Here is a 13,320-nt window from a genome sequence, read left to right on the forward strand (position 1 = left end):
TTTAGAAGAATATGTTAGCTCTGCAGGTCCATACAATGCAAGTGTGGCAGCATAAAAGTAATCCATAAGACTCCACTGGATTATTACATCTTCTAAAGCTATATGATTAGTGTGGGTGAGAAACAGGTCAATATTTAAGTCATTTTTACTATACATCTCTACTTCCACTTTCACTTTCACATTCTGAAAGTGGAAGTTGAAATCTTGAGTCAAAAAAGGACTTAAATATTGATCTGTTTCTCACCCAAAGTGATTGCGTCACTTCAGAAGACATATTAAACCACTGGAGTCTTATGGATTACTTTTATGCTGCCTTTTTGTGATTTTTGGAGCTTCAAAAGTCTGGTCACCATTCACTTACATTGTATAGATATTCCTCTAAAAATCTTCATTGGTGTTCAGCATAAGAAAAAAAAGTCGTACACATATGGCATGGGTACACATTTCTGGGTGAACTATCCCTTTAACTCAAGGATGTAACCACATTTTCTGGATTGGTGGGGGTTTCCATGGTTGATAATTTAATAATCAACCACGAGAAAAAAAAGAACATATCAGTAGACCACTATTATAAATATTGTGGGGGTCATGTCGCCCTCAATGTCTATGGTGGTTGCAGCACTGCTTTGACTTGTATTGAACCCGGAATGTTCCTATAACACACATATTTTTCGAAGTGCGTTTATTAAATGTTTCATTTCTTTCTTTCTTTCTTTTTTTAATTGTAGGCTAAATTTCAATTAAAATATGGACAGAAATATTTCAAATTTAATATATATATATATATTTTTTTTTTATAAAAAATTACATTGATGAGCAACTCCAAAGAAGACTGTTTACAAAATACAAGGCTGATTTTAAATCAAAATTAGTCCTATCTTTTCGTATAAAGTTAGTATTACGAAGAAGTTAGACATAAGTTAGACATATATATATATAGTTAGATTTACTTTGTCACGTCGGAGCTACATCTGCGTCGCTTATTCATGTTTGCGTGCTATATATATATATATATATATATATATATATATATATATATATATATATATATATATATATATTCCTTTTTTTTTTTTTTTACACGCATTTCATATAACTTGCCAAAATATAATTTTAAAAAGTCCATTATTAAAATAATAGTCGTATAGAAACTTTTTTAGTATCTTCATTCAAACGTGACAAGCAGCACTTACCACCAACACTGTCGTAAAACCGTTTAGAGGGCGCAAGTAATTTCGTCTCATGTGCTGATCCAGGATCTGTGTTGTTTTCCGCTATTGCCTTTCAATGACGTAAGACAGACTGTTAATAACTGTTTGTGGAACCGCGATATGAAGCGTTCGTAGAGTGTCGTGTCTAGAAGAGAACCGTCGTGCTGGAGAAACTCTTGCGAGAGTCGCACGCGACATTCATACACGGTGTTTAATACCTTTATTTGGACTCCAACAGAAACTGTAAACCTACCTCTTCCATAAAACCTAACCCGTATATTAACTCAAGCCCTAACACTAACCCTAACCTTAACTTTAATAACAGCAAATGTTGACTCTCGCGAGACCTTCCCACTAATAGGTTTCCCTTCTAGATACGACCCTACGATAGGTCTCCTTCCGTTGGTTTTACGGCAGCTTGGTTTGTTTCCACAAACAGCAGAGATGTCAGCTGGTTGAGAGGTTGATAAGTACACACTGAAAATAAAATAAGATAAATAAACACCGGCAAAACGAACTCCAGCACGCAAACATGAATAAGCGACGCAGATGTAGCTCCGATGTGACAAAGTAAATCTGGACGAGGCAGCGCGAGCTGGGTGAGCAGAAATGTGTTGACTAGTCAGCTGACTAGCATGATAACACTGCAAATAGAGAACGCACATGAATAACACACGAACGCACTATAGAATAGATTGGAAGTAGATTATTTTGAATTTAATTGTTGCACTTATTTTAACGGGTAATAGACAAACTCAAGAGACTTAAGACCAAACACTCGAAACAGTATCTTTGCTGCTTGTGTCAAAAAGTACTCAAACATTATTCCACTGTTAACAACCTGTCCCTCTTGTATTTGTAGTTTTTCAAGTTTAGCTTGATGAGCTAATACTACTATGCCTGTCACAGCTGTTAGCCACTCCCAGTTTGTACTGCTATCGGGAAGTTGCTGATGACACTTATAGTGATCACCCGACACTGAGGACTACAGCAGCAGTTCATGTGCAGTCCATCAAAGGACATCTTGAGCAGAAGACAGAATATGTGGCTTCAGCAGAGATTAAAGGGCTTTCCTGGATTACTTTCCAGCAGCTGGGCCCGGCGTGTATTGGTTGGACTGCTTCTCTTCCTCATTTTCTACTGGTATTCGAGCTCAGATGGGCTCCTGAAGTTTCTAAGCATCTCCAGGGATTCTGGCGGTGCTGCGGGTGTGTGTTTGCAGACTGATATTCACAGGTGGTTGTCTCTGGTTGACAGAGGGGAGGGAGTAGTTTCTACCCCACAGACAAAACAATCAGTACCATTTGTGGTCGGTAATGGACATTTTCTGGTTGACGTGGACTCTAATAAAATCTGGGTAGCTTCATCTTCACAGCCTGGATCTGCACCGGTTCACCAAACAGATTATTCCCCAATAGCACAGTTGCAGATTCCAGGAATGCGCTTGGAGGCGCGGGCTATGATGCTGTGGTACAGAAAAGGCTCTGTGCTGTCATCCCGCTGTGTCCTGACAGGTAATTTTCAGTCACCTCACGATTGTATCATTGTACGAGAGGAATTCATCGCTCTCCGCAGTCGACCCAATGTCTATCTTCAGAGGATTCACATTTCAAACCCTACAGACCGAGTCGTTTCAGTTGACTTGTCTATAGAGTCTCCTTTAGAGTTTAGGAGCACCGTGGAAAAGATGGAAGACAAAGAATTTATGCTTGCCTCAGGTAAGGTGCTCACGGAGAAGAAGGACATTGTGTTTTTGGTGGTGGCCACTAAGAATCTAAGCACCAAGATCCAGGTTCCTGCCAAGTCGGACTACTCCGAAAATGTGGTGAGTGTGATTTACACATCAGAACCTACTGAAGGAGCGAAACTGGACGAGACCCTCGGCAAGCTTAGAGATGGAGTCAAGAGGGAGATGGTGGATGTCCTCCGAGCAAATGTGGAGGAGTTAGTGCAAGAGCACCAGCAAGCATGGGTGGATCTCTTCATATCTGGCAAGTTAATTGAGCAAACTCTGACATGATTATTATCAATGTCACTTGATATTTGTTGATACTTCAAATCCAGTGGACTAAGTGGAAATTCAAGTTCTCCCTAAGCAGTGAGAGTAACCAGATTGGATGCAATTCATTATAAATTAATGTAGCTTTATGAAACCTGAATTATTTTAATCTTAAAGGATTATTCAGGGTTAAATACTGAAACGTCACAGTTGTTGTTTACTACAGACTTTGAAAATATACAGTTATCACTCTCTTTCAAAAAGAAAAGCCAACACTTAAACATTAAGCTAGATGTGTTAGCATGAGACTGGTTTGATAGAATTGAAGCCTTTATTTTGGTCACACATAATACATTTTTGCATATATACAGTGAAACGTATTTGTTTTCACATATCCCAGCTAAGCTGGGGTCAGAGTGCAGGGTCAGCCATGATACAGCACCACTGGAGCAGATAGGGTCATGGGCCTTGCTCAAGGGCCCAACAGTGGCATCTTGGTGGTGCTGGGGCTTGAACCCCTGACCTTCTGGTCAATAACCCAGAGCCTTAACTGCTGAGCCACCAAAGGAATAACATCAGCAATTCATAACCAGAAGTTCCACCACCACAAAAAGATGATTTGGACAACCTAAATTATTGTCCCTCCTTTTCTTTAAAAAATAAAATAAAAAAAATCTGGGTTACAGTGAGGCATTAACTATGAAAGTGAATGGGGCCAATCCATAAATGTTAAATCACTCTCTCACCATTTCAAAAGTATACGATGTAAACAATATGCTTGTAAACATGATTTTATTGTGAATAATATCGCTTACTAAACGTTTCTATGTACAGTTATATCCAGTTTTACAACTTGTATATATGAAGTATGCCATAATGAAATAACCCATAAAAGACCTTAAACGATGATTTAAACAACTTTACAGTTCAAATAATATACAAGTTTTAACAGAAGAATTAATGTAAGTGTATTTATAAAAGTATAAGCTAAACATTTCTGCATTTAAACCCTCCAAAAATTGGCCCCATTCACTTCTGCCTAACTGGAACAGAAGTGAAAGTCAAAATAAATGTTTGTAGTAATCAACATTATGCGACAAGTGCTGACGATGGAGCTTAACTTGTATTGAACCCGGAATATTCCTTTAATGACAGTTTTTTATTTTTTTATTTTTATTTTTTTTTTTTGCTGTCTCTAGATGGCTACACCACTTTGAAATTTTTTACTTCAACCCCCAGAAAATCGACTAATCGAGTACTCTTTCTGCACCAGATAGTCAACTATTAAAAACACTAATCGAATATCGTAAATTGATTTCTGAGACCAGTTTTCTTAAGAATTATATTAATTCAAAAATGCTGTCAGTTAAGCCATTAACTGATAAGGCAGCAAGTAAGCTGCAAATGCAGCCAACAACCTCCGTTTTTTTACCATAGGAGAGGGCGTAATGGTCAACTAGCGTGTTACGACAGTAAGTCACCGTTTGCGGATACCATACAAATGTATAAGGAGGGCCGTAAACTGACACCTAGCTGTCACAAAATTGTCTGTGTTATCTCTTATAAAACAGATTTATCATAGTAAACTCCACACATAGTTCATTCCAAAAGGATTGTTTATTGTAAAACATGTTGAAGATTAGCAGACAGGTGGTCAGTTCATTTAAGTGATGAGCTGTTTCCTCACAAAAGCAGTTTATTAAGCACACTGAAGCATCTCCTCCATAGACATCTATTAAAAAAAAATGGCCTCTTGTCTCCTCGCCAGTGTACCACTCATATAATTGTAATGGGACACCCGTGTTATGCACTGCTTTGTTACCTTGTAGGCTCCCATTGATAGAAGGGCTCTTTCTGTGCTTTTGAAAGCAAAGCCTAGTGTAGTGTATTTTGATTATTGAATTCTACTCTATTGATATTCAGTTCTTGTTGTAGTCATGCAAACCAACAGCTTGTATGGTGGAGAGAAACTGCGAAGCAATACGAAAAGCTCGGAAGCTTATCAGACCAGTTTGTGCGTTACATCTCTGAACATCTCTGAATTTGTTTTTCACTATTTGTTTTCTGAATAATAATGTGTGAAATGATCAAAATGTGATAGCCTTTATGTTGACTCAGAGTTTATATATGTGCATTACCCTAATGCCGGCAGTATTGGTTTCTATGTGTCTAAACTCCGGATGAGAGCACTTTTTTTTTTTTTTTTTTATTTCTTGAAGAACATGATTAAAGAAATATTTCATAGTCTTTGTATGCCTTTTGCTGCTTTACAGGTGTGGAGATCAGAAAGATTACAGATGCCCATACTCCATCCAGTCGCACAGTCAACAACACCCTTTACTACATTCTCTCCACCTCCACAGCACCCCTGTTAGATCAAAGTCTGACTGCAGAGGAGCATGAACGGCTGGAGTCCAGCCTGAATTACGCCGACCACTGCTTCAGCGGCCACGCCACCATGCACGCTGAGAACCTGTGGCCAGAGCGGCTGACCAATGTAGCTCAGATCCTGCAGCTTGTCAACCTCTGGAACTTGACATTCCAGAAAAGGGGCTGCAAGGTCCTTGTGGCGGCAGGAGCTCATGGTATGATGCAAGGCATGGTCCTTAGTTTTGGCGGTCTGCAGTTCACTGAAAACCACCTCCAGTTCCAGGCTGACCCAGATGTTCTTCACAACAGTTACTCTTTGAGGGGCATTCATTACAATAAAGACCTCATTAACTTGGCCGTATTGCAGGACGTTGAAGGCAAACCCTTCCTGCATGTGTCTGTCAAGCCTCAAGAGAAACCGGTGAAGCTGTATGCCTGCGAAGCCGGCTGCATGAATGAGCCCGTGGAGCTGACCTCAGAGCTGCGAGGTCACACATTTCCAGTGATGGTGACCCAGCCCATCACTCCCCTGCTGTACATCTCCACTGATCTTACTCACCTCCAGGACCTGAGGCACACCATACATGTCAAGGCCATCTTAGCTCACGAAGACCACATGGCCAAACAGTATCCAGGGCTGCCCTTTCTCTTTTGGTTCAGTGTGGCGTCCCTCATCACGCTCTTCCACCTCTTTCTCTTCAAACTCATCTACAATGAGTATTGCGGGCCTGGAGCCAAGCCACTCTTCAGGAGTAAGGTATAGACGGCCACATGAAGATGAGCCATTTTTGTTGGGTGGTAACTGTGGTGTGTGTGAATCTTCTCTCTCTTTTTCCTCTCGCTCTAATTTCGTGTAACTCTCAAATTCTGCATTGCAATATATTTTTACTTCTGGAAACTGAGTGATGATAATTGGTTTGGGTAACCCATCAAACTTTCAATCTGCTGTAATTGGAGGGTCGGGCATGCTGGAAATAGTTGTTTAAAGTCCGCTGCGATCTTCAGTTTGGGTGTTCTCTACAATGAAAAATAAACTGAAAGCACCAGTGCTTTAAAGACACTATTCAGTGATGTTTGTTTTTTCCTCATTCATTTTGACACAACATTTTGATACAATTGGAACCGATTTGTGTCATAGAAAATCTAGATATTTATTTATTTATTTTTATATACGAAATGCTATTCCGCTTTGCAGAATAACTATTTGCTAATTAAGTTCGGAGGACAGTTGTCTGAATGTAATTTATCTCATGACTTTCCCCATGTTTTATATGTAGAATTTTTGCAGTTAAAACAAAATCTGTTTTAGTTTTGATGGGATAGTGGGTTAGGATTTGAATTTTATTTGGTCAGAAATTTCACTGGTGCCTTCAAGTCTTTCTTCTTCCAAGTTGGTTCAAGGGGTTTTTGTTTTTTGTTAAATCTGCTTTCTGCAAAGTTTTTTTTTTGTTTACATTCTGCTTCTTATTAAAAGGGATCTCACATGTCATCTTAATGTACATTTTGAACTTTAAATATTTTGTTGGTATAGCGAAGTTGTTTCTACTTTGGAAAATTTGACCCCAAATGCATCAACTTATTTCACTTAAAATCTAGAATCATTAGTCCAGGAAGTCAATGCTGATTGCCTGATGAGCATTTTTGGTGAAATATCTGATGGAAGTTATTATGTAAGTAGACTGAGGAAGTAAAGTTAGAGTCACTTGAAAGAGTCAAGAACATGTCCAGGTCACATTTCACCAAAAAAAAAAAAAAAAAAAAACATTTCTAACTATTTAAATTCTAAACTATTTATACACCGTAGTAGTATTTAACAACCTTGATTTTATGCTGATATAAGTAAAAAAAAAAATAAAAATAAAAAAAACATATTACAGTATATCTGAGGGAGGAAATGTATTTTTGTAGTTTGAGTTCCCTCACAAAAAGTGTCGCATTCCCTCGCAGTATTTTATGTATCCTTGTTATAAGTTTTGCGTTCCGTCGCAATACCTTTATCCATCCCTTAGGAAAATTAATCATGGTATTTGTAGTAAAACTATAGAAACCATAAAATGTACCATGTTTTTTTTACTATAGTAACTGTAGTTTTACTATGGTATTTGCAGTAAAAGTATTACCACAAAATTTGCCAGTGCCGTTTTACTAGTGTAACAATATTTTAACCATGATATTCATTGTAAACCATAGTAATTATACAGAAAAAACAAAACTATGATAATTCTGCCAAATTTTTTTTTATTACTACAGTTTTACTATAGTAAACACATTGGTTTATTAGTAGAACAAGTATGGTTTTTAAAACCATGGTCTCCACATAAAAGCATGCCCTTACGAAAAATGCACCATGGTTTCACTGTGGTAAAACTGGTAACCATTTTTGTTGCAAGGACAATGTTTAAACAATGGTACATGTACTACAAATTAACCATGGTGTTACTAGTAAAACTAACCATGTTTTTTGGCAGAATGATTATGATTTTTATTACCATAGTTTTGTTTTTTCTGAATTACTACAGTTTTAACATGAATACCGTGGTTAAAATATGGTTACACTATGGTATGATTTTACTACAAATATTATAGTTACTGTAGTAAAACCATAGTAACCACAAAATTAACCATGATTACTACAGTTATGTGTACTACAATATTACTATTGTAAAACCACGGTTAATTTATTGTGAGGGAACACAAAATAATTTTGAAGGAATGCAAAATGTTTTGCGAGGTAACGTAAAACTATTTCAGAAAATAAATTCCCTCCCATTCCTCTAATGGGTTCCATTGTATTTTTTTTTTTTTTTTTTTTTTACTGTAAAACATAAAAAATACTGTATGAAACTAACTAGAATCTAATAAAAATAATTGAGAATGATGGAAATTACCAAGACACTCTTAGTAAAACATTGTTAATGGGGGTGCTAATGGTCTTTAAAGGCATCATTTTCTTTTTGCTTACAATAATAATATAAATATAAAGTTATAATAATTGTATATCATTTTTTTCTTTATTATTTTGTGGTGACCTGGACATGTTTGTGATATTCACCCATCTGTGTGACTGACCTAAAATCTATTGAATATCGAGTAAATACGACGGCAGGATATTTTACAAAGCACTACTGGAATATAACTAAACACGTGACCACTCTAAATGTTTGAGCCATAAAATACCATTTCACATAGTCTGATGTGTAGTTCACACCATTTCATATGCACTTATATCACACATGCTGATGTTCGCTGTTATATCCCTGCCTTTAAATAGCGAGGGGTCTAATTCAAACCATGTCAACAATTATGAAAACCTACAAGTGACACAAGCTAAAATTTGCAAGAAGAATTTGTCCATTATTATTTGCTCGATTATGTTAAGGATTTGCATTGTGTGTCACGTGGGTCTAAAAAAAAATTCATGTTGGAGTCCATACATAATATTTTATGCATTGTTGCATTTGTTCTAATTCTGTTGTGTTTTATATTGCCTTAGTTTGATTAAATTAAATAAACAAATCAAGAGTTAGACATGCCTTCTTCATTATGAAAATTAATTAATGGCTTTGGATTAATCTTGTTTGTTTAATCTGGGTCCATATACAGTTCTGTGCAAAAGTTTTAGGCACTTGTGAAAAATGTTGCATAGTGAGGATGTCTTCAAAAATAATGACATAAATAGTTTTCATTTATCAATTAACATCATACAGAGTCCATTAAACATAAAAAAAAAAAAAAAAAAGAAAAAAAAAGCTAAATCAATATTCGGTGTGACCACCTTTGCCTTCAAAATGGCACCAATTTTCCTAGATACTCCTGGACGCAGTTTTTCTTCATTGTTGGCAGATAGGATGTTCCAAGCTTAATTTGCCACAGTTCTTCTATCTATTTTGGCTGTCTCAATTGCTTCTGTCTCTTCATGTAATCCCAGACTCACTCCATGTTCAGTGGGGGGCTTTGTGGGGGCCATGACATCTGTTACAGGGCTCCCTGTTCTTCTAATCTTTTCTATTTGCAAAAGTAAGGTTTGGGAGTCTAACATTTATATTTCCTATTGACACACTAAAGCTGAAGATATAAATAATCATCTTAAGACAAATGTTTTTGTGGAACATATTATGTGCCTAAGACTTTTGCATATTATTGTATGTTCATACAGTGAAGCTTATTTAGTAGACTTTAGTCATCATTGTTGTGAAATTAGTTTCTTGTCTGAGTTGCTCAACAAAGTGTCCATACTGTGTAATACACACTATAGATAAAGGGTCATTTTTGGATATGTTGAATTTGAGAGAAGTTAGACCAGAATGGAAAAAAATTAAATTATCTTGATTACATTTTAGCTAAATTTATATATCAAAAGTTTGCAATGAATAAATAATTAAATGTATGGATGAAGACACAAGAATTTCTCATCGCAAAAACTCTTTTGGCCTATCAGTAGTAACAATTCTTGATTTATCTTATGTTTGAAAAGGCAACTCAAATGAGAATTCACTTTTCACAAAGTGGTAGCATAAGCAAAACATTTTCGTTTCATTATGGCTGTTGTTAAACACTAATTTCTGTCATAATGGCAATTAGAGGTAAGTGTCAAAATTTAAATCACAGCAAGTTATGCACTGATAATGATGATGCATTTTATTTTTATATTTTTTTGGGCTCCCAACATATTTGCGATTAATGTTGACCCCCATCAGATACATTATTAAATGCAGACAAGGAGACAGTTTCAACGTGTATAAAATATGAGTGCCAAATACCATTAAATATTCAAGTTAAGTCTTTGCACAACACAGCACTTGATTCAGTTTATTTTGAAGTCTACAAAGTACAATGAAGACAGAACTGCCATATGAGAAACATCAAAAGTATTTTCCACCTTGAGTCTGCATATTTAATCTTTAAACTTTAATATTTTTACAGGATGATGCCGCTGCATGAAGCCTAATCCAGTGTGTGGAGAATCATTAAATATAGCTCTATCTCTGGATGTCCTCTCAGGATTGATTTTAACTGGGTTGCTGGGGAAATAGTAATTTGTGTGTAATTAATTAATTATCACTTGCTTTTTTGTTTTGTTTTGCTAAAATACAAAGGATCTTTTATAGGTGCTTAGCCCCTGTGCAGGTACCAATTTATTCAGTTTTAAAATATTGATAAAATGTAAATCATGAAGGATCTAAACCAGCCTTATTCTTAGTTTATAAACAATAATTTACAGAATGTCAATGCAACTACAAAGGAAAAAATCCCTGTGCAGCTCATATCCTAATCATCTTTAAACATGTCCGTTGATTTTAGATTTGAAGTTTAAAAATTCTTAGTACTATAGTACAATAGTGAAATGAATGTACTGAATGTACATTGCAATGAATATTGTTTGCAATGTATGATGAAACTGGAATGCACCTTTGAATCCTTTGAAATGTTACCTTTCAACATCTCTGATTTAATACAAATATTTTTATTTCCAGCCCGTCAACCTTTACTGTAAATTGACAACCTATAATCACATGGTATATGGAGTCTTGTGAAGACAGCATTCCCTTCTGTTTTAAATACAGCATTACTGCAACTGTAATTATACACTTTGATTTACACTTTGACAAATTTACAACTAGCCAAAGATATTCTTTTGTCTCTGTTTATTGATGTGTTCATTTAATCCAAGTAAGCTGTAAGGATTTTTTTTTTTTTTTTTTTTTTTTTTTAAGTGTGTGATTAGATTTAAAAGAAAGGATAAAGAAAACATGGTGGTAAGCCCCTTTCCACCTACAGTCCTGGTGTTTTTCCCTTAGTAACGTTCTAGATGAGAACTCTTACGAGGAATGGCACACCCGAGGAGACTTTAACCCCTCTTGCATTCACACTCACAATAGTAACCCCTATAGTGACGTCATCTGGTGTTGACCGTTTTTCTTCTGACATTGTTTGCCCGCACGATTCCAGCTAACAACAAAATTAACAACACCAACGGAAGACGCCAGGATTGGAGCTTATAGCCTAGTATATGATCAATTAATTATAATTATTAAGCTTACAGTATATAGCATAGTTATAGTAAAAAGGACTTAAATATTGATGTTTCTCACAGACACTTATATCACTTCTGAAGACATGGACATGGAGTCGTGTGGTTTGCTGTTGTGCTGCCTTTTTGTGCTTTTTGGACCTTCAAAGTTCTGACCACCATTCACTTGAGTTTTATGGACCTACAGAGCTGAGATATTCTTCTAAAATCTTTGTTTGTGTTCAGCAGAAGAAAGTTACACATCTGGGATGGCATGAGAGTAAATACTGAGAGAATTTCGTTTTTGGGGTGAACTATACCGCAATAACTGCACAGAGAACTAAATGCCATCCCAAATTAAGAATTGTATCGATGCTCAATAGGGTTGCCGGATACTGTATCAAATTTCACGATATATCGTAAATGAACTTTGCTGTATGTTTTTAATGCATCTATCCATACAGTTTATAAAGATGCAGAGAGCAGAAAACACTAGGCAGACTTCGACTAACTGTGTTCTTAGATGTGTGTGAAAGAGTTGAGCAAGCAGTTCGTCAAAATGAGTCGGTCTACGTCAGCGCAAGAACGTTTGCACATTATATATATATATATATATATATATATATATATATATATATATATATATATATATATATATATATATATATTTGCATACAACTTATAATATACATTTAGCCAATACATGTTTTATTTAGCAATTTGGAGAACTTCTCGTTAGATATAAAAAGCATGTTTTTTTTTTTTTTTTTTTTCAATAAAATATAGTCTACAATAAAATCGGTTTTCGTGATCTAAATAGTAATTAGTTGTAGGTCTAAACCTAAAGCCTACATGGTTCAGAAGGCATTTTATTTATTTATTTTGTATTAAAATGTAACTGCATATAAATAAACAATATGTGATAATGTGAGAGTAAGGGGAGTTGGAAAGCAATGCTTCATTTCCCCCATAATTTGTTTATCTGATGTCAGTTTGCACATGTAATTGTCTGTAAGCTACAGTTTGTTTAATGCTGGATAATACATTTTATAGAATGTCATTTCATGTCCCTTGGATATAATTATTTTCTCGATGTAGATCTACTTGAAATTGAATTTAGTTTTGACATTAATTTGAAGTTTATCGTATATCACATTTTTCCACCATGCAGTTGTAAACCGGTTTATTCTTAAAAAATAAATAAATAAATAAATAAAACAGGCAAATATTTAATGTGGTATGGCAGAGAAATTAGACATGTTATATGAGGAAATAATGTTATTTTGCCTATCCATCTTTTTCCTAACTTCTCTTTGATGCTCCGCACTGCTTTGTTGTTGTTATCAGCTAGACCCCCGTACCAGGTGTAATAAGCAGAGGTTGCATTAACCTAATTAATTCTCCATCACTTGCCTATATATATATATATATATATATATATTTTTTTTTTTTTTTTTTTTTTTTTTGGAATGCCCAATTCTAAGTCCACGTGGTGGCGTAGTGACTCGCCTCAATCCTGTTGGTGGAGGACAAGTCTCAGTTGCCTCAGCATCTGAGACCATCAATCCCTGCATCTTATCACATGGCTTGTTGAGCATGTTACTATGGAGACGTAGCACGTGTGAAGGCCGTTATTCTCCGCGGCATCCACGCACAACTCACCATGTGCCCCACCGAGCGAGAACCACACATTATAGCGACCATGAGGAGGTTACCCCATGTGACACTAC

At 35.9% G+C, this 13,320-nt stretch overlaps 1 protein-coding gene across 1 annotated transcript; it reads left to right on the forward strand.

The window, feature by feature from the left end:
* The first annotated feature begins 1,618 nt into the window (after positions 1-1,618).
* On the forward strand, positions 1,619-12,934 carry LOC127414476 (uncharacterized protein KIAA2013 homolog). Its single transcript, XM_051652518.1, has 4 exons — positions 1,619-1,810; positions 2,074-3,202; positions 5,484-6,337; positions 10,504-12,934. Exons 2-4 carry the CDS (start codon positions 2,212-2,214, stop codon positions 10,519-10,521), a joined length of 1,863 nt encoding a protein of 620 aa, XP_051508478.1. The 5' UTR covers positions 1,619-1,810; positions 2,074-2,211; the 3' UTR covers positions 10,522-12,934.
* Positions 12,935-13,320: the final 386 nt, after the last annotated feature.

The sequence above is a fragment of the Myxocyprinus asiaticus genome, chromosome 24 (assembly GCF_019703515.2).
Source record: "Myxocyprinus asiaticus isolate MX2 ecotype Aquarium Trade chromosome 24, UBuf_Myxa_2, whole genome shotgun sequence".
In the NCBI taxonomy this organism is placed as follows: Eukaryota; Metazoa; Chordata; class Actinopteri; order Cypriniformes; family Catostomidae; genus Myxocyprinus; species Myxocyprinus asiaticus.